At 41.8% G+C, this 22,538-nt stretch overlaps 1 protein-coding gene across 4 annotated transcripts in view; it reads left to right on the top strand.

Moving 5' to 3' along the window:
- COL11A1 (collagen type XI alpha 1 chain) overlaps positions 1-22,538 on the top strand; it is a 262,353-nt gene that overhangs the window by 204,495 nt on the left and 35,320 nt on the right. For all 4 annotated transcript variants that reach the window (XM_081865627.1, XM_081865625.1, XM_081865626.1 and 1 more), the window contains 9 exons: positions 1,646-1,753; positions 7,004-7,057; positions 7,435-7,488; positions 7,597-7,650; positions 16,129-16,182; positions 17,231-17,338; positions 18,642-18,695; positions 19,885-19,938; positions 21,452-21,505. In XM_081865627.1, coding sequence (XP_081721753.1) covers positions 1,646-1,753; positions 7,004-7,057; positions 7,435-7,488; positions 7,597-7,650; positions 16,129-16,182; positions 17,231-17,338; positions 18,642-18,695; positions 19,885-19,938; positions 21,452-21,505 — 594 coding nt within the window. The remainder of the gene's footprint in view (positions 1-1,645; positions 1,754-7,003; positions 7,058-7,434; positions 7,489-7,596; positions 7,651-16,128; positions 16,183-17,230; positions 17,339-18,641; positions 18,696-19,884; positions 19,939-21,451; positions 21,506-22,538) is intronic.

The raw sequence follows: 22,538 nt of genomic DNA, 5'->3' as shown, positions 1-22,538 counted from the left end.
GTAAAATCACCCCCACATTTGCTGGTATTTGCTGCAGATATCTGTGTGACAGCATTTCAATTGGGGGGTTGTAGCCAACATTAGGGCCACATGGTAAGAGATACGAAATGAGCCCACAAAAAGAGGAAGTTGAAGATGAAGATGAAGACGAAGGAGGAGGAGAAGAAGGAGGAGGAGTTTGGATTTGATATTCCACTTTATCAGTACCCTAAGGAGTCTCAAAGTGGCTAATATTCTCCTTTCCCTTCCTCCCCCACAACAAACACTCTGTGAAGTGAGTGAGGCTGGGAGACTTCAGAGAAGTGTGACTGGCCCAAGGTCACCCAGCAGCTGCATGTGGAGGAGCGGAGACGCGAACCCGGTTCACCAGATTACGAGTCTACCGCTCTTAACCACTACACCACACTGGCTCTGGAAGCTAGAGACTGCCGGGACCTGCCTTGTTTGTTTTCCATTTACATAATAAGAATGTACATATAACAAACAGCAATCCTAGCCCCACTTCTCTGGAACTAAGGCATGCTCAATTCAGTAGGACTTACTTCTATGTCAACATTCTTAGGAGCTGGGTATTTGAGTCTTCAATTAGGTGCCTTTTGGAGTCAATTTCTGAGCAGTAAATGCACAACTTTTGTGAGCACTATGGACAGCTCTGGCATACACCATGGAATTATTTGTGTTTTCCTTCATTCAGACCAGAATACTTTGTCCATTTCCAGAACACTACATCAGTTGCGATACTGTTGTATGGAATGTACTTTGCTGAGTGGTACCTATGACATTCTTGCAACAGGCACCTGAAGTCCGACGCCATTTTATGACCTCTTTAAAAATGTCTGTTTTGCAAGCTAGTAACTTTTATGGACTTATTTGCAAGGATGGACTAAAGGTTGCAAACTTGTACACTGTTAGCTGCTTAAATGTAACTGAAGTCAATGGAATTTATATAGCCTACAGAGCTGCAGTCAAAATCTGTGCTGTTTTCTTTTCACCCATTGTCTGGGCAGACCTTTTTGCAAAACTAATGTAGCTAAAAAGTATCCATATAGTTTTCTTAATTCATTCATTCATTTGTTTTAAAAAAATATGCAATGCCATTCAAGGCATATCCCACTAAAACAGTACTTTAAAAACATTTCATAGTCCAGCACAACACTCGCATAAAACCAATTTAAACCATTTAGTGGAAACAATGTGAAAAACCAGCAGCAGTATAGATCATTAAGTAATCGAAAATTCAAACCAACCTATTGGAAACTATTGTTCTGTCAGCATAAATATTCCCAAATGAGAATTAAGCAGCATCTGCCAGCTCTTAAGCACAGTAGCTGCATTGATCAATGCACAACAAAATCACATTGGGTGACTTTATTATGACTGGGCCACTTACTTTAATTGTATTTGGAGAACACAAGCTAAGTTCACCGTAATTGTTGAATGAATGTGTTCGCACAATGTAGCTCTCTTCTTACAAATGCAAAATTGTGTCCCAATCACATTATGTAGAATTAGATCTCATTAATTTCAATGCACATAATTTTGGATCAGAACACAAGTTTTGTGTGTAATCATTAGCTTGGGATGTTTCTTTTTAAAAAGTGGCTGTAAAAGTCTGACAGTAGTTGTCCCTGTTTTAATCTACTAGGGGGGTGATGGAGAACCTGGTCCAAGAGGACAGCAAGGGATGTTTGGGCAAAAAGGCGATGAAGGCCCACGAGGCTTCCCTGGTCCTCCAGGTCCCATTGGTCTTCAGGTATGTTTCATCATTTTATTTGCTTCCCATCTTCCTTCCCCACAATAAAATGGGCGTATCCTTATTTTGGGTTTCATAGTTTAAAAATGACCAGTCTTTGGACCCCTCCAGACATTCTTTTTATTGCACATTTGTGATGATGTGGGCTCATGATACTATTAGGGAGATCACATCTCATCTTGATTTCAATACTGTCTACAGAAGTGCTGGGTTGGTCACATTGCTTCATTTCCAATCAGTGCATATCCTGTAACTTACTGCTGAAATACCATAAATATTGCCAAGGCAGGTGCATTAGGTGACCCATGAGAGCAGCAAAATAACCAGGTTGTACAATGGTGGTAGGATACCGTTAACCACGCCAAATCTTTATTGGCGGCAGCAGGCAGGGTGAGGGTAGGCATGGCATTAGGGTCAGGATCAGGTCATCATTCCCTGTTGACAGAATAGATCCACCGGGTTTGGACCTCTCCAAGCCAGTTCCATGAGAATCGGCCAGTGTTGAACCTTGCCGTGGTGCAAGCCAAACAAGCAAGGTTTCACTGGGTGACCAGAGTGCAGATTCCAACCAGGTAGATACCCCAACATGAGACTGGGGGTGTCATGGTCATTCCTGCCCCTATACTATATTGATCCTTTCCAATGCCATTTCTGCCTTCAACAAACAATGTTTTTCTTCCTGACCAAGGAAGGCCATCATTTCACTGAGGGAATGGCCTTGCTAGTGGAACATCTGGCTGGTCAGATGATGGAATGATGGGCTGCATGGACCCTCATCCTGTTTGAACAGGATTCTTTTCATTTTCCTGTGGCTCATAGCTCATTCTCATAGGCATTGCACTAGGGGTACTTTCATGAGCATTAGCTTCATGAGCCCTGGGCCCTTCAGCAGCAAAGGTCCAGGGATAGCACCACTCAACCAATTTACTTCACAACCAATCTGCTGAATAGTTCACATAGCAACATGTACAGGGTGGAACATTTGATGCAAGTGCCCTATTTAGAACCCTCTTCTCTCCTTGAATTACCATTAATGCATTTGGGGCTAGAAAATTTAACGCAATTTCTTTTTCTTTATTTCTAAGTGGAGAGACTCGATTTTTAATACGTGATCATTCAAACTTGGTGTAGCATCGAAAGGTACTGGAAATGTCAGGGACTCTGTATAGGTGTTTAGGAATGGAAATGCAGTTTCAATTTGGTCTGCGTCGAAAAGAGAAATATATTTCACCTTTATGTGTTTTGATTTACTGAAATGCTGCATAAGGGTAACCACACATTATTTAGAGGCTTAAACGAATGAACGTTGAGCTCTAGTGGAATTACATTTCATTAAACCTTCAAGTGTGTTAAGGATGCCAAAGATGCTGGTGGTAATAAAGGGCCATTGAGCAATCAAGAGCTCTATCTTTGCTGCTAATGCATAGTAAAAATGAAAACCTTGCACAGCTTCCCCCCCCCTTTTGTTGTTTATAATAGTTCAATCTTATCAAATCCCATCAGATATACTAATGATGCCACATTTTTATGCCGTTTGTGATCTCCCTTCGCCTCTCCCCTTCACATCCTGGCATTTTCCTTATACTCTTGCAAAGTTCCTTCCTTCCCCAAGGTGCCCAGACTAGAGGAGCTTCCTCTCCTGGCACTGTATAGAATCATAGAAATGTAGAGCTGGAAGGGATCCCAGGGATCATCTAGTCCAACTCCCTGCAATGCAGGAATCTCAGCTAATGCATCCATGACAGATGGCCATCCAACGTCTGCTTAAAAACCTGCAAGGAAGGAGAGACCACAACTTTCTGAGGGAGTCCGTTCCAATGTTGATCAGCACTTACTGTCAGAAAGTTCATCCAAATATTTAGTTGGAATCTCCTTTTTTGTAACTTGGTCCGAGTCCTCCAGAGCAGGAGAAGATAAGCTTGCTCCATCTTCCGTGTGACAGCCCTTGAGATATTTGAAGAGGGCTATCTGAAGCTAGAGAAATAAGTTTTGATTTGGCAAAGCTGCTGCTTGTGAGTTGGAAGAAAACCTTGGCTCCATTGAAACCAAAGTGGCAAAGCTCCCACTAGTTTCAGGGGTGAAAATATGTCACTGCAATTATTTGCAAGGTTGTATTTGAAGATTGCGATTTGGCAAAGAGCAGCATACTTAACCTTAGGCTTATCTGTTCTCCCATGGCCGTTAATAGTACCACTTACAGGTTTTTAAAGTTGAACCCGTATGTAACTTTCAACATAATTGAGGGCCTAAATTTGAATTACTAAAGGCAGGTTTATGGCTCAATAAATCTTAATAACAAACTGTTGGGTACGTTGTTAGTATCTGTCATGACAGCAAATTGTAATTGATGAAATACTTGCATCTGCAACACAGAGGTCTTTACCTTTTCTACAGTCACACCTACAAATGAGCAGATTTGTAGGCAATTATTCATCCAAGACATTTAAGCTGCAATTATCCTAACCCTTCTGTCATCAGTGCACCTCTGCTATCCTCAGATATTTATTGTGTGGCTAAACAAAATGAAGCAATCCAACCAAAGTTAGGCACTTTTGGTGTCCTTCCACTTCTACCTCAAGGATGGAGCTCTACAAACAAAAATTATGCTTTACTCTTCTGTAGGTAACAATAGGGAAGGCTTGCTTAATTTCACAAGGCTACCACACTACATCATGGAATACACACACACACACACACACACACACACACACACACACGGTATATATGAACAACCTTTCTCAACCTTGGCTGTCCAGAGGTTGTTGGACTGCAACTCCTATCATCCCTAGCTAGGGACACCAGTGGTCAGGGATGATGGGATTTGTAGTCCAACAACCTCTGGGGCCCTAAGGTTGAGAGTAGGCTGTTTTAGATCCCACAGAGTTATTCCAATGCAAGTCCTGAAGTGGATAAATCTAAGTAACTTGCAGTCTGTTTTGCAACCCAGTTAAATCAAAGTACTACCATTTAAGCCAATTGTAGTACTGTTGACTTCAATGGGGCTCTAATCAGTTTAAATCTAAGGTTACCAATTTAACTATAGAGAGGATCAGGCTGCACGTCACCCACTTTTAAACTATCAATATGAAATTGATGTCACCTGTAACTCACACATTATCATTGAGACTGTGAAGCCCAATTTTTCCCAATTTTGTAAAGTGGAGGATTTCAGCAGCTGAGCGTATTGGTTATTGACCGAGCAAATTGATATCAAATTTCCCTTCAGAGATGGTCCATCATAAATAGCTCATGATTTTACCTTTTTCTAGAGAATGAGATCACTAAGGGTGAGCTGCCGCTCCTATTGAAGTGTGTGGCAAGCCTTCCATTCTGGGCTGCAGCCTAAATGGGTAATTTAAACAAAATGGGATACTACACTTTGGATGGTTCCTTAAAATTACATTTTCAGTCTGTTTCAAAAGAGGCCATGTAGTCCTGAAAAGGTAGTGAATTTGCACATACTGTATAATGCATTCTCTGCTCGGACTGATATATATACCTACTGGTGAAATCATGTAAGATTTTCATTTAAAACTTGGAGCACAATTTCTGCCCCCGTGGATGTTCACCTGTGTAGAAGTGGAGGGATCGCCATGGAGACGAATGGCATCTTCCTCCTTAGGATCTGCACAGTCCTATACTCTAAATAGGAAGCCTGCCTCTTTTGTTGCCTATCCATCCCTACTTTTCCTGCCCAGGAATGTTCCATTGGCCCCTGCAACAATTCCCCATAGGCACAGGACTGTGGGTTTGTTTTTCTGTCTTTCCAATAAGGACCAGTGTCGAGATTTCCTGCTTGGCAGGGGGTTGGACTCAATGGCCCTTGTGGTCTCTTCCAACTCTATGATTCTATGATTCTATGAGACGTTGGAGAGAGTAATTATAATGCTTTCACTTCAAAAAAGGAACCAGTCATTAGGCTGTGTTACAGTGGTAGGCAGTTGGTGTTCAAGAGGGGAATGGCGGAATGGGGCTGGCATAGAGACAGGGGCGAAGGAAGGGGGTGAGGTGGGTGAGGGACGCCCCGGGTGTCACCACTGAGGGGGTGACAAAATGCCAGGCAGCACTCACCATGGGGCCTGCAGCACGCCTGAGCCACATGTCTCTCCTGGGAGAGAAATGGTGGCTTGGGTGCGTGCAGGCTCCACGCTGCCCAAATGGTCCGCCTGCTGCCCCCCCCCCAGCTGTAGGGTGGCTGACTGGGAGGAGGCAGGCAGACTCTAGAGGCCCTGCAGTGTGCCCCTGTGGGTGGCTCGCCCCATCCCAGGCACCCAAGCGACTTCCTTTGCTGCTGCGTAGAGAGAAAATGGGGGTGGCAGAAAGAAAAGGGTAAGGGGTCATGCCCACACCACTGTGTCAGGTCTGCCCACTATATCTGGGACTGCTTACCTCTGGTATGTGACCCCAACAGATTGCCTCTGAGGAAACGTAGCACTCAGAAGAAGAAGAAAAATAGCAAAAGTTTGTGAATTCTTGAGAGTGAAGCAACTTAATAAATTTATACATCAAGACAGTTTCTTCCAAATGGCACAGTGTCTAGGCATGCTGGGGTTCTGAATGAATTTGGTGCACAATCCAAGCATCTCAATGTCAGGAATTACCATTGTACATCCCACATTTAGTGCAGCTCTATATAACGGAAAATACCTGTCCTTATTTAGAAAGTGGTAATGAGACAAAAATGCAACTCCTCTACCTTCCTTCATCTATTGCTATCAATGGATATATTTCATGATGCGTCTTACTATCTGTTACAGCCTTCCGTCTGAATGCAGCATAGTCTATTAAACATCAAAATGGACAAAACAGTACAATATATGAAAGTGAGGCTGTCTCATTTATGAACGTTAGATGATAAAACAGGAAAGCACAAGTATTCTGATGCTGTTTAGTTGGTTGGCTTTTTTTCTTGCTCCATGGCTCATTTTCCAACAAAGGACTGGAGAACCTGCAAATCCCCTTCTCAAGGGGGCTGGGTAAAGTTGCTACTAAGCACTGCAGACTTGCCAAGAAAAAAATGCTTCATTACTTCATTAGAAACTGGTCATGAACAAGGTGAAGGGCCACACAACACATTCTGCTAAATGCACATTTGAAAACCCTTCTGCTGTCTATCCCTGAAGGTACTCGCTGGCCAGCCAGGAATGAAATGTTCTTACATTTAAAGATGTATGTATTGGGGATTGTGATTTGCATTGAGAGAATCTGAGATAATTAAATATATAAACCCATCCTTTTTTTTGTTCCTAGGGTCTTCCTGGCCCACCAGGGGAAAAAGGTGAAAATGGTGACGTTGGTCCAATGGTAAGTCCTTCTCCTCTGCTATTCAGTGTTCAGTACGTGAATGACATAGAGTATTACACAAAAATAGAAGGTCTTTCCTTCTTCTTGCCCTCTTCTCCTATCCCTTGGTCATGAGATCTTCAGGTGAGTCTTGCTCCAGACATCATTACTGTTAGTGGTAAGATAGCCAACTGAGTTTACGAACTTGCCCAGTATGACTGTCCAAATGCTACAAGAATCGATACTAGAATTGACACATTCACTGTAATTGTGACTCCCTTTGTCATACATTGGAAAAGCTCTTAGCTCGTTCTGTAAAATGCTAAGCTAATGGCCCTTGTGCTGGCTTTAATGAATGTAAACCTGATTAATTTGTATTTTGTATTTGTTTCCTACAGGGTCCTCCTGGTCCCCCTGGTCCAAGAGGTCCGCAGGGTCCAAGTGGAGCTGATGTAAGAAACGCATCCTTTGAACAGTTTTTACATTAATTCCCCCCCCCCCCATTTTTAAACAAATAAGCAAAGCACATGATTTAACTGACATCCTTTTTGTCATCCCAGGGTCCTCAAGGTCCACCAGGATCTGTTGGCTCTGTTGGAGGTGTTGGTGACAAGGTAAGTAAGCGAACAAACTTAAAAAGAACAACAATGAATGGTGTGGCAAAGGACGCACACAAGTGATATTAATGTTACGCTTTAGGATGTACGGCTGTATACATATTCCAGTTAGTTCTGGTGCTTCAAGACTGTTGCTGTTTTCAGGTGGAATTCAGATACAAATTCAGGTTATGCAATTATAGTTGACAAGGGAGGTCTTCCGCAGCAAGCCTGCTAACCCAAAAGATCAGACTTTGTGATAAGAAAAGTGAAGGAAGTGCACTGGAAATCCAAAATAACAGTCCCTTTGACACAAAGCACATGACTTCCTTCAAAGAACCCCAGAAACTATAATTCCCAGCCTCTGAATAAACATTTCCCAGGATTCTTTGGAAAAAGTCATGTGTGTACACAGTCATTGTCTAATCTCCCAGCAAACAAACCAGGATGAATGTTCAATGAATAAATCATTGGGGAGTGCCCTTGGTATCTTCTTGTTCTGTTTAACAACCAACAGATCCAAATTACTGTATTTCATGGTTGGTGAGAATTTTGGAAATGTGTGGTTAGGTCTGGTGGAGAATCAGAATTCAAAATCAGTGTGTTCATTCTCACTGGAATCAGTCAAGCTTTTTAGCTGTACCAAGCAAAGATGTGCAAGATAGGAAAAGAACAAAATATGAGGTTTAGGATTGTTCCTAAGCATTATTTGCTTATCTGCCCAATGAGGAAGGTCTAATGGTCAGATGAATGCACTCCTCCATCTCATTCTTCATCTTGTAGAGAAGCAGCATGAGTAGATACCCCAAGAGTAAGTGGATCTGAGTTGAGCCTCGTGTTTCATCTCAACATTCCATATCTAGAACCAGATTAAAATGTGCAAAGTGAAATATGCCATTATGAGCAATTTGCATGATTTATTCTCTGTGTATGTAGCTTGATTAAAGGAGTAGCATACAATTCAGACTGCTCTCTTTCCATGATTTCATTAGGACCTTTGCATCACTTGGATAGATATCATGCAACACTGCTAAAACTCAAGAGCTTCAAAGAGCTACTAGAATTAGCTCATTGGGAAACTAAAAGCTAGTGAATACATTCCTACTCCAGGGATCCAGGCAGGCAAACTTCCCCCATGCACACAAAGTAATGTTTAACTCAAGCACAGCACAGTAACTATTGCAGAATCTAATTCCTTGAGGAGGAACAGGCATGCAGCTTGGCATACATTTGCCAAATATATGTGGTGCCAAGTTGGAGAGGCGGAAATATGCATCTATGCCAAACTTCAAAATTATATCCATACAGTGGAACCTCGGTTCTCAAATGTCTCCGTTGATGAATGATTTGGAACCCAAACGCCAAAAACCCGAAAGTAATTGCTTTCGTTTTTGAACGTGACTCAGAAGTTGAACAGCTTCTGAGGCACATTTCTCCATATTTTCAACGTATTTTGCAAACCACCCATTGATCCTCAGTTTGCGAACGTTTTGGAAGTTGATTACGTTCAAAAACCAAGGTTCCACTGTATCTTCTAATTTTTTCCAGAAGGATACTTCACCTAAAATAGCACAGCAAACCCATTCCAGCACTAATTTACCAAATTTACCAATTTACCATGTCTCAAAACAGCCATTTTGACCTTGTCCACAGATATAGTTACGTTAGTCTGTTGAGCAAAATCTACAAAGAATCATGTAGTGTGGTAAAGACTAAGGATACAATTCCATACCCACTTTCCTTTTAGTAAATGCCATTGAAATCAATGGTATTTACCTTTGAGTAGGCTTGCACTGCAATACATTTATTATGGCATAAAGTTCGGTGGACTGGAGTTCACACCAGCTGACTCACTAAATATTTATGCCATAATAAATCTGTAAGTCTTTAAGGTCCCACAAGAATCTCTGTTACTTTTAGAAAATAATGAGAGAATGTCAAAAAACCGGTCTTCCTCTCAAGCTGATATTTCAACAGTAATAGTATATGGGATGATTCTGTTTTGGATACTATGTTAAGTTTATTGTAGACTTAACATTGACTTAAATGCTATTTCACCAGAATTAAGACTCTTCTAACACTGCTTTTACTATTTGATGTATTTTATTAACTTTTTGTTGGGAAGATCAGGATCCAGATTAGACCTTTTCCATCCTGTTATATGTAGAAAAGGACATGTTTATGTAATGCAATTTATTCCTGTTGGTTCTCTTCAACTGAAGAGAACCACACACATACCATTTTAATGTAATGATCTAACATAAAAACAAAAATGAGTTTTGAGAAGACGAAACACTGCAGGACTTTCATTTCTTGAAAATATGAGGCAATCTGTACACCTTGGATTTACCTCATTTGCCAGATTTAATTTTACCTGTCATGGGTGTTAGAAATCCTGTGGATTATACAAAGCAGGTTATATGAAGGAGTCCACAGTGAGGTGGACTTGAGTAATACTATGGTTTCATTGAGTTAGTTTTTTGCACTGTCCAAACCATAGGAACTCCAGAGTCAATGGCACATTCAAATCCTGGTTCCATTTGGTTCTCTCTGCTAGATAATGGTTTACCCAAGAATTTTAGATCTTAATGGGTAGATAATAAGTACCATAATAATTTATAATAATAATAATTTATTATTTATACCCCGCCCATCTGGCTGGGTTTCCCCAGCCACTCCTGTAGGGCACATTCAGAAGAAACTTTCACCCATTAATATGAAAGGGAAATTACATGTTGTGTGGCATAGACATGTCAGAAACAAGCATGAGAATCATATGTTATAGAGTTGGAAGGGACCCTGAGGGTCATCTCGTCCAACCCCCTGCCATGCAAGAATCCTGCCATAGCCATCCCTAGGTGCACTCAAACCACCAGCCTTCTGGTTAACAGACAAACACACTGGCCCATTGTGCGACAGGCTCCACTCCAAGAACCTTTGTGATTGTATCTAAATCCAGCAAATAGTGTCTCATATGTGAAATTGTCAAATTTGGAATTTCTTAAATACATAAACCAAAAACTTACACATTTGACAAAATTCAACTATCTTTGGTTTAATCTCCCTTCTCTCATCTGAGCTCCACCTCTCTCCTATTAGGGTAAATTCAACAGAAATTGAATCTTACAGATTGAAAGACCTAAGTTTTCCATATGGTTGAAATTTTAAGATCTCAAAGAATCAGCAAATTGAGAAGATTTATTTCAAGTCTGTATCAAATTAAATCTAAGACAATTCTATGCTTTTAATTATGCACACTCAGTATATCTGTCTATACTGATGGGGTCTGGCTATGGTCTGTATTCATTGATGCCTCAAATTATTCAGTACTAGTGACCATGTAATATACAGTGGTACCTCCGGTTGTGCACGGGATCCATTCCAAAGCTCCGGTCAGATCCTGAGGTGTGCATATCTGGAGGTGCCATTTCTGCGCTTGCGTGTGCGGCGAAACCCAGAAAAATACTTCCAGGCTTGCCGCGCACGTATCCCGAAGGGTACGTAACCAGATGTGAACATAAGTAGAGGTACCACTGTATATTAAAAAATGCTGAGGCATGTTCTGGAGAGGTATAATTTATTCTGATGCATGTACGGCATAATTGAACAAAAAGGAGAAGACATGGTTTTGCAGTTATAACTTGGGTGTTTGTTTGTTTGTTTGTTTTTTGGTTATTCAGATAATTCAAAATTGGGCAGGTTTGTTTGCTTGTGAATATTGGGATTTGGTATGACGAAACCAGTCAGGTATTCTGAAGGCCTCTTCAGAAGATTTCCCATTTTCCTTTGCTTTCTTGACCTAGCAGTTGGCTAAAAAGATGGAGACCTCTTGAAAATTCCCTTTCCACTTTTCATAGCTGAAGCCCTTTCTAAATTGTTTTGCCTTGGAGCACCACGAGTCCTTTCCATATTCTTTTTGGTACGCTACACAGATCTTATCCCTCTAGGTGCAGATCTGTCACAGCTTTGCATTCAGAAACACTGACTGAAGTCACAGGTCAGTCAAAATCATTTGGGTTTGTCACAGGCCACTTCTTAATCACTCCCAGAAAGCGAGGCAGTGCAGTTATTTCGCTTACAGCCCCAGGTGTTCCTCCTTGCTATCCAAAGGAAGATTCAGCCACTTATTTTGGGTACTTCCAATTTTATTTCATTCCTTTTTCTATGCCAATAAGATAAATAAAAAGAACTGTAGCTCACCTTACCGTATCTCGGGTTTTCATTTCCTCTGACAAGCTTCTTAAGTTTCAGGAAAGGCACTTACTGATACTTCACATAGGGACTTCCTAGGTCTTCCATTTTTTGGAAGAGAAAAAACACAACACTGTGTGAATTGGACTTAATTCGGATTTAGAAACTATGCAAAGAAAATATGTAAACCGTGCAAGGAAAATTCTGAATTCTCATCCTCTAGGAACACTGAGGATAAAAATAATAAAACCGCACTATATGTTTCTATGTCTGATCTTTGTTTCCTTTCCATGGTGTATTGGTTGGAAGCATTTTTTGACCTAAAGTTATCCTCAGATGGCACTCAGCATCCTAGAATTTGCAGCCCACTGTACATAGTGCATTTCTGTATGTCTCTGTTGTTCCTGTTAATACGGTGTCTATAGCCACCCATCAACAAATATTCTCTGTGCAGTTTTCAAGCAAGGCAATAGCGGGATTACAATCTGTAACAGTTTAAAAAAACAACAACCAAGCCAAATTTTGAGAGTTAGCAGCATTTGATCACATTCAGTCACTGAAGCCAATATTCAAAGCCTATCCATCCATCCATCTATCATCTATCTATCTATCTATCTATCTATCTATCTATCTATCTATCTATCATCTATCTATCATCTATCTATCATCTATCCATCTATCCATCTATCTATCCATCTATCTATCCATCTATCTATCCATCTATCTATCCATCTATCTATCCATCTATCTATCCATCTATCCATCTATCCATCTATGCAAAGCGACATGGATGTCACTGTGGTTTAAACCACTGAGCCTCTTGGGCTTGCCGACCAGAAGGTCAGTGGTTTGAATCCCCACAACGGAGTGAGCTCCCATTGCTCTGTCCCAGCTCCTGCCAACCTAGCAGTTCGAAAGCATGCCAATTCAAGTAGATAAATAGGTACTGCTATGGCAGGAAGGTAAATGATGTTTCTGTGCACTCTGGTTTCTGTCATGGTGTCCCGTTGTGCCAGACATGGTTTAGTCATGCTGGCCACATGACCCAGAAAGCTGTCTGTGGATAAATGCCGGCTCTCTCGGCCTGCAAAGTGAGATGAGCACTGCAACCCCATAGTTGCCTATGACTGGACTTAACTGTCCAGGGGTCCTTGACCTTGACCTTGACCTATATATGCAAACTGCATATATATTTTGTTCCAGTTAATGCATTGTATTTTTAACTACCTTGTTGTTTCTTATTTCTACCATGCATGCTGTTGTATTGGCCAAAGTGATCAAAAGCAGCTGCTGTGAAAATGTCCTGTGCAATGCTGAATGATTAATGATTCCAGTCTCCTCAGAAAAGACTGGAACTCTAAAGGGTTTCTGTTACACTCCAGCACAAACCACTTAAAAGCCAACTTCTCCCTAAAGTATTCTGCTTTTTTTAAAAAAATAAATAAATAGAGCAGCCATTGCAATTAATGAAAGGGGGAAGAAAGGAAAGCTTCAAAGAAAACACAGTGGCTGTGTTTTGAAGTGGGGAGGGGAAACTCTTGACCACTGTATGAAAGGGAAGAAGGAATACTGGCCATCATTGCTGACGTGCTCCTGTTTCAAATCCGATCATACAAAGCCTGGCTTGGCTTGTGGGCTTGTTGCCCATTTCTAAATGGACTCTGAAATGGCTGCCTTGAAATGAGAGCATATAGCACTGCAACAGTATGTTTGCAAAGAGTGTTCGGTTCAAACTTTGGCTTCTACAAGTGAGTAGAATCTCCAGGTAATGGGCCTGAAGAGGACTGCAGCCAGTGGTGTGTCGTCAGTGGACTGGGGGACTAGGTAAAGGTAAAGGGACCCCTGACCATTAGGTCCAGTCATGACCAACTCTGGGGTTGCAGCGCTCATCTCGCTTTATTTGCTGAGGGAGCCGGCGTACAGCTTCCGGGTCATGTGGCCAGCATGACTAAGCCGCTTCTGGCCAAACCAGAACAGCGTACGGAAACGCCGTTTACCTTCCTGCTGGAGCGGTACCTATTTATCTACTTGCACTTTGAAGTGCTTTCGAACTGCTAGGTTGGCAGGAGCAGGGACCAAGCAACGGGAGCTCACCTTGTCGCGGGGATTCAAACTGCCTACCTTCTAATTGGCAAGTCCTAGTATCTGTGGTTTAACCCACAGTGTGACATTTAGTCCCCTAAATGTTCCCCTGGTGCCTCCTTCCCAAAGCCCAGGAGGCTTCTGCTTGGCTTAGGGAGGGAGGTGCGATGCTCTGATGGGTCCAAGAGCCCTCCTGCCATCTTCCCAAAGCCCGGCCGTGACACATGATGCTCACATGCACGATGTCGCAATGTCCCACCCCCAATCAGCCTTGCAAGCTGATGCCTCTGACCCTAACTGTTCTCCCACAGAAAAATTCACTGCACACCACTGACCGCAGCCTGATGCCTTGGGAAGTCACTACCAGTCAAAGTGGTCAACAATGGCCTGCCTCCATATAAGGCAGTTTTATATGTCCATATCTTGATAATAAGACCCATCAGCTGAGGATGGGTCTGTGCTTACCCAGTTGCCATTCCTGGAAAGACGTGAAACTAGTCTCAGACCTTTTGCTGCACAGAGTGAGACTCTGGACTCAACCTTATTTATGGGATGCCAAGGCAACATCCATCCCTGTGTTCTTGAAAGAGCTGGGAGAGAACCCGAGATGAGGTGCTGTCGTAGTGGCAGCTCTCTGTCTCAGGTAACATATTGCTTTATGAGCAGCAGATTGCACTGAGTACAGCAGAAAAGTTTAAAATAGGCATCTCAATAGGGTTCTTAATTGTGTGGGAAGCCTCTGTGAATAGAAAAAAAGGACTAGGATGTGGAGAAGCTGGAAGAATCTGCATGATGTAAAGGCATGTCCCTCAACCCTTTTCTACTCAAGTTTCCCTTGATGATCTTTTGCCAACAGAGTGGAGTGTTGATGTCAGAAGTATTGATACCATGCGACTCATTATTTAGAGTAGCTGCCATTTGCTTGGAAACAAAGGATCAGGTTGCTGGAATGCAATCAGTCATAACTAGTGGTCCATAATTACCTGGTTCAGTATGCAAAGTTATGCAACTCATAATGCTCAGGTTTATTAGGAATTGAGCACTGTTTCCCCTGGAAGTTTTGGTCCAGCTTGGAATATTAAATGAGATTCTGCTCACATGTGGCCGGCAGCTTTCAACAGATCAGGTGCCGAAAGGAAGCTGCTTTCTAGATGCATTCATAGAAGTTCCTTAATGTTCACTCCTGACTTTCAATGAAAGGGGAAGCTCAGTGTTATAGCCCATATGCATCTCATGCAGAAAGTCCTTCCTTCAATCCATGGCTGCCACAGTTAAAAGGATTGGGTTGTACGGCCTACAGGAGACCTTCTACTGAGATGCTGGAGAGACAGTGACAATCAAAGTTGACAAGGCAGAGCTAGACAAACAAATAGTCTGACTTGGAATAAGGAAGCATGTTGGGTTTCTAAAATGTCATTGACTGCTGTGGAACTTCATGACCTTTTAATTTACTGAGCTGCTTGAGCAAATAAGCCGGGGGAATGTCTGAGCCCTTTGCTGTGCCATTTGTGTTCATTACAACTTCAATCACGCTGGTGGTACCAAGCCAAATCACAATTTTCTAAGTGGGCAGTGTGATGATGCATATGCGCCTAGCACCCTCAGCATGCTCACACCAACATTATGGACAAAAAGAGGAAGCAATGAGCTTTCCCCAAACGAGCTTTCCACAAATGCTTTGCCAAGAAACCTCATAAGTTCCGAGCCAATTCCAAATCAAGCCGAAGGGAGCTCACCCATCACTGCTCATTACTGAAATGATATATTTAGGTTTTGTGTGATTCTGGGTTTTGGGCTCAAGAGAAGAATAAATTTACTTAAACATTTCTTTAATACTGTATAAATGTTGCATTTGCACAGATCGTTTACATATGGCTTGCAAGCCATCTGGTGTACTAAACAGCTATCATCGCCGATAAATTGTGCCGTGTTTGCATTTGAGGCCTGCAGTGAAGATTTTATTATTCGTCTGCATGTTATTTCATTATTTGTCGCTATGTTTATTTATCATTCTTTCCCTAGTTTGAGCGCCTGACATCACTTTCAATTAAAGTAAATCACTTTGAAGTAGTTTTCCATTAGCATTTCCTAATTCTCTGGGATTTACTTTCAGACAAAGTGAGGGGCGGGGGAAGAGATGGAGAGAAATACTGTTTGATGAGAATTCAGGTAATAGTAGAAAACAATGTTTGATTTTTCTGAAATAATTCTGCACTCTTGTAGGGCGAACCTGGAGAAGCTGGTAACCCTGGCCCTCCTGGAGAAGCTGGAACAGGGGTAAGTGTTTATGTTTTTTAGATAACATTTGATAAAGTGTTATTGTAATGTAGCCTTAACTGTTCTACAACTTCAAGGGATACTATGTCTTTATTTCATTGCATCAGGGGTTATAGGTGTTTCCTAGGTATATGAATTAGAGAAAGAGCCCTTGGACTCAGTCCAAAGATTTTTGGTCATTAGCTACAATCTGATTGGCTAGTAAACCTACACAGCTCAACTGTCTGGGCATACTCAATGGGCTCTGGAAGCTCAGCCTGTCAAATATTGGGGGTTGCTGGTTAGGAAATTAGGCTACATCTTTCTCTCCAGCTCTCCAGTTCACCCCAGTTCCTGGATTCCTAAATGGATACCTGCCCTCTCTGCCTATTTTTCTGACCCAGCTGATATGTTGGGTCCTCTTACCTGTTGATCTGGAGAGCTGCCCTGGCCCCAATTGTCTTCCCTGGGGTTTCATTCTAGAAGGACTCATCCATGCCCATCAACATTTTATTTGCCTACAGATTAGGGACTGATTTCTACCAACATTTCTCCAATAGCCCTTGCTTTACAGATGACAATTCAATGATGATGATGATTTCATTTATATACCGCCCATCTGACTGGATTGCCCAACCACTCTGGGTATCTACCAACAAAATATTAAAAGACAAAAATTTCAAACATTAAAAAGCTTCCGGTACAGGGGCTGCCTTCAGATGTCTTCTAAAAGTCTGATTGATGCCTATTTCCTTGACATCTGATGGGAAGGTGTGCACACCAATAAATTCCTTTCTCATTTCTTGCTCCCTCCCTGCATTCTTGCAATCGGAAAAATAAATGATGTCAAAACGTAATTGGCAGTGGGACTACTTTCCAAACTGGAGGCCGATCTGGACCTTCCAGGTGTTCTACAGATATTTTTTGTGGGTGGGGAGTTCAATATGTTACAAAGCTTTCCCCATTAAAATGTGCCGATTATCTTTTCAGAGCGTTCTACATCTGATTTCCTTTTCTGCCCCTGTGTCAGTTTACATAATGCCCTGACAATTGTGTCTGTCCTTTACAGGGTCCTAAAGGGGAAAGGGGTGAAAAGGGTGAGGCTGGACCACCAGGGGCAGCTGGACCAGCAGGTATTAAAGGACCTCCAGGTGATGACGGACCTAAGGGTAACCCGGTAAGTGACCCTATTATTTTTTATTTAAAAAAAATAAAACAATGGATTTATAATGCAATACAGCCCTGTTCCATGAGTTTATTCTTTCTGACATGCTCTGCTGCCCCGCTAGAGCCACAGCAGCCATGAGGGTAACTCTATACAACCCTCAGAATTATTTCAGAAGCCCAGTCCAACACCTCAAGTCCTACCCCTAGCAGCCCAGTGGGTGAGAAGGCAGAGAGAGAATTGGGCATTTGTCTTGCCAAATGCAAGGCGGTTCTTTTAAAAGAGATTGAGAAGCAATACATAACACAAGTGGGTGAGAAGAAGATTTTATTCGTAAACAGCAAGCAATACACACACACACACACACACACACGCACACGCACACACACACACACAGTGGTACCTTGGGTTACATACGCTTCAGGTTACATATGCTTCAGGTTACAGTTTCTGGTAACCCAGAAATAGTACCTCGGGTTAAGAATTTTGCTTCAGGATGAGAACAGAAATCGTGCTCCAGCGGCGCAGCAGCAGCAGGAGGCCCCATTAGCTAAAGTGGTGCTTCAGGTTAAGAACAGTTTCAGGCTAAGAACGGACCTCCAGAACGAATTAAGTACTTAACCCGAGGTACCACACACACACAGCATGCACTTCTATCTGCCACTTGGAAGCCCTCAAAAAGTGGCAAAGTGACTCCCCCAGGTAGCCTCTGTTTGCATGGCCCTGCGGCCGATCAGTCTGTACACAAGCTTCAGAGAAACTCTGCCCAACCATCTGATTTTATAGATAGCCACCTCCTCCCAATGCCTCAATTTAACAATTTCCAACATCAAAGAAGGTTTCCGGCACTATCCTCCCAGACTAATTAAGGCAGCTGGGGGTGAGGCTTCATCTCCTCCCAACTGATTAGGACATCAGAAAAGGTTCTCACATCTTAAAAGATAGGGGGAAAGGAAGAAGCAGGGGGCAGGAAGGATAACCATGTTAGATCACTAACTCCTCAAAATACAAATATCTTCTGGATAGATTGCCCATACAACACTGAAGGACAGAGAGCGAGGAAGGGGTGATATAAATACAAAGAAAAATGGGGAAATACTCCCACTTTTGGCTCTGCCCCAACCCATGTCTGGCTTCAGCCTTGCCCACACAACAGATTGCCTATCAGCAAAAAAGGCTGCCCCACTTCTGCTCCAGAACCTCGGTCTTAGTTATTTCTACACTGTGTCTGCCATTAATAACTTGGGTGTTTGTTGTCACTGGTTCCAATCTTTAGTTGATACCACCAGCCTTAACTTGCTTTCTGTCTCTGTAGGGTCCTGTTGGCTTTCCTGGTGACCCTGGTCCCCCTGGTGAACCTGGGCCTGCTGTGAGTATCTTGACAATTCAGATGCTAGTAGCAATCCTGTAGACACTTACCCGGGAATGAGTCATGTCAAACTCTGTGAGGCGGCTTCTCTGTAGATGCAGATAAGATTGCACTGTATCATAGAATCATAGAATTGTATGGGACACTGGGAGTCATCTAGTCCAGCCCCCTGCAAAGCAGGAATATGTAGCTGTGCCATACGGGGATCGAACCTGCAACCTTGGCATTATCAGCACCATGCTCTAACTGGGCTGCATTTATTTTCTTTTTTTTCTTTTTTAATAATATTTTTTATTAATTTTAACGTTTAATTTATAATACATACCACAAAAATTCACCACTTATACAATCTTTTTTGGACTTCCATCAGCACCTCTGATGATCCACCGTTTTTATCACTTCTTACGCATTTCTTAATTCATATTGCCTTTAATTATCTTAACTAACCATCCTCCCCTTTATCCATTTTTGCAATAGTTCCAATAATTCACTATGATCAGACTATGTTTGCAGGTTTGCAAGAAGTTTTGTGAGGGCTGCATTTATTTTCATACCTAAGTGACATTCCTGTGGCTTCAACCAATGTTGGGTGTGGTTTGGTGGAAGCGTGTGGTTGGAGAGTCTCGTTTGTGACAATATGCTCTGAGCAAAAAGCTCTGATTGGGGGACTGGCCCAACTTTGCTTTTAATGGAAGAGCAGGCATGTTCTTTGCATGCAGTTCTAACCATAAGTAGATCATTTAATCTGGACGGTTGTTTTATGTCCATTTTATATGTATCCTACCAAGGAGGTCACAGGTTACACTCACAACAACCCTGTGAGGGTGGCCCAAGGTGAACCAGGAACTTTGTGACTGAGGATTGGAATCTGGCTCTTCACACCCTTAGTCCAATATTCAAACTATTATACATTGAATTTTTGTTCAAGTTGGCTACTTTGCCCAGCCCAAGCAAGTGTCTGAGAATGAATGCTGCTACAGCTAATTAGGATTGGCCCTGCAAAACTGCCTATAGGAAAGGCTGCCATATGCAAGTCCCTCTTGAGAGCAATTAGATGAAGTGTGGGATTTACATGAGCAATCTTTTCTGCAAGTCTTTAGTAGTTCTTCTAAATGAACGTCATTTTTCTGTACAGGATACAAAATTCAGGCAAGATTAAGTGAGACAAACATTGTCTTTTTCTTCCTAGGGGACTGATGGCACAGGAGGGGAGAAAGGTGACGATGGTGACCCAGGCCAACCCGTAAGTAAAATATCTCTAATAGCTCTGTAGTATTTGGAATGTGGAATTTTCACTGAAAAATTGCAGGTTGCATTCCTAGAACATATGAGGACACACACACACAAAATGAAAGCAAAATAATGCAACCATTGATTGCATTTTCTTCTCAAATTTCAATCTATTCTCAGTGGGAAACAAGTGCTGGAAGTGGATGAATAAGCACCAGAGGAAGTAATTAGCTGAGATCCAGAACAATTCATAGGTTACCGTATTTTTCCATGTATAAGACGTCCCTATGTATAAGATTCCCCTTATTTTTGGGGACTCCAAATTAAGAAAACACCCCTCAGTACTACCCATGTATAAGATGAGCCCCAATTTTAAACCTAAAATTTAAAATTGGTAAGAAAAACCTAGTCTTATACACGGAAAAATACGGTACTTCCAAATTAAACTTTGCTTGGACTTACACAGGCTGTCCTAAGACCAACTGCATGACATGGCCATTTGGGAATGAATTTATGTTGTGTGTATTCTTTGAATGAGCAGTAAGGTAGACTCTGAGAAGAAAGTGATATATAAAATGCTTATGTGGACAGACAGTTACAAGGAATTCAAAGAGCTACTTTTGGCAAGGCTGGTGGGAACTGGGAATTTTAGGCATGCCTGAATTCCAGCTCACCACATCAGATCAAAACGTCTTTTCAATAATTCAGTAATTTTATTTGTCAATAATAATTTATCAATAATTTTATTTGTGAGCTGCCTTTCCAAAGTTAAAACCATGCTCAAGGCAACTTACAACATATAAAAATCACATAATAAAATAATTGCAAATAATCACAGACAAAAAATTAAAGCAAACAGAAGTACACAACCAAATTGAACAATTTCTGCATGAGATCTAAAATAACAATACAAAGAAGTTCCAGAAGAATGTCCAGTGGTGCCTCTGTAATAGGTTTTTAAGAAGAGGACACACTACTCTGTTTAAACTTGATTAATTCCACTGATAATGGAACCTAGGTGTGAAAAAACAGGGGTATCCTGAGATAAAAGCTTGCTGGCCTTTCCAGTTATTCACTTATAATAGAGGTGAATGAGTAATTACTATCTAGGAATTTGAGGGGAGGGGGTTATGATGCACTTCTTGAGTAAAAATATTAGGGGACAGTGCACACAAAAATGCATATATTTACAGAAATAAAATGCAAAGTGCATTATATCAGGGGAGAATTGTTTGCAAAAAGAGAGAGCATATATTAGGAAAAGGTTCATACAGAAATGTGTGTATTAGGAGTAATACACATGTAAATTCATACAAATGTTCATGCGGACCGTATTTTGGTGTTTTTTTTAATGGAAATTGATGCAGAACCTGTTTGAGATCTATCCATTCATACAACTGTCACCACAAAGGATCCCTGATTGAATATATTTGAAAGCGTCAAGGACTGTTCTGTGTCAATACAATATTTCCTGATCTTCAGTGGCACGTACCAAGGGTATTCATACAGATATTTTATTTTTCCAGGGTCCACCAGGTCCTTCAGGTGAAGCAGGACCCCCTGGCCCTCCTGGGAAGAGAGTAAGTCATGTTTCTCTATGCAAGTTTTTTTCAGGCATTTTACCTCAATATCATTTCCCTAACATTGTGCCCCCCGCTCCAAGTTCAAGTTTTTGTGGGCTTGTTTTCCTATTAAAAAATAGCAAAAAGAACCCAGTTGCCCCTTCTCCTCCTTCCTTCCTCCATGTGCTGTTCTGGGGGCTCTCCTGACCCCTAACCCACCCCAAGGCAGTTTTGGGGGGTAGAGCAGGTGCATGTGGAAAGGTAAGGGAAAATTCCCACCACACAAGCTGGTCTTTTATGCCATAATTCATGGCCACTTCTGGTATAGCACATTTCAACTTCAAGTTACAATCAAACCTTGGATCCCGAACACCTCCATTTTGGAACGTTTCAGCTCCCGAATGCCGAAAACCTGGAAGTAAATGCTCCGGTTTTTGAACATTTTTCGGAAGCCAAACGTCCAACGCAGCTTCCGCTTGGGTGCAGGATGCTCCTACAACCAATCAAAAGCCACGGCTTGGTTGTCAAACATTTTGGAAGCTGAACGTGCTTCTGGAACGGATTACATCCGACAACCGAGGTTTGACTGTACTCTAAAGGTGGAGTTTTGACTGCAACTTTTTCTGCAATGCTTCAGTGAAGTAATTAAGTTGATTTATCTTACACATCCACAATCTGGGATCAGTCTCATAGGAAGGCATAATAATGTCAAAGATCAAGTTCATGGTAATCCATTGATATGATATTTTTTCTCTGTATGTAGCTTCAAGATCCAACTTGTACACAGTAAACAGTTTTAACAGAAATGTACCATATTTGGGAAGATGTGTTGTTTCCATTCTTACTTGCAGAGAAGTTATGAATTGTGTGTGAGATTGCATCAGAGCCGTCCCTTGGTACCAATGACCTTTAGGGGTATAAATACACTTAAGTTTGTCATTGTACCTGAGTTGTGGATCATAGAGTTGGTGATGATAAGCAATTGCTGTATGTTAGAACAGGGTCAGAATGGCTGTAATACATGTTGAGTGCATTTTGTAATGAGTGCATG

This window comes from Podarcis erhardii (genome assembly GCF_964252035.2).
Source record: "Podarcis erhardii genome assembly, chromosome: 6".
In the NCBI taxonomy this organism is placed as follows: Eukaryota; Metazoa; Chordata; class Lepidosauria; order Squamata; family Lacertidae; genus Podarcis; species Podarcis erhardii.
The sequence above is the reverse complement of the archived record's forward strand: the minus strand, read 5'-3'. Positions and strand labels throughout refer to the sequence as shown.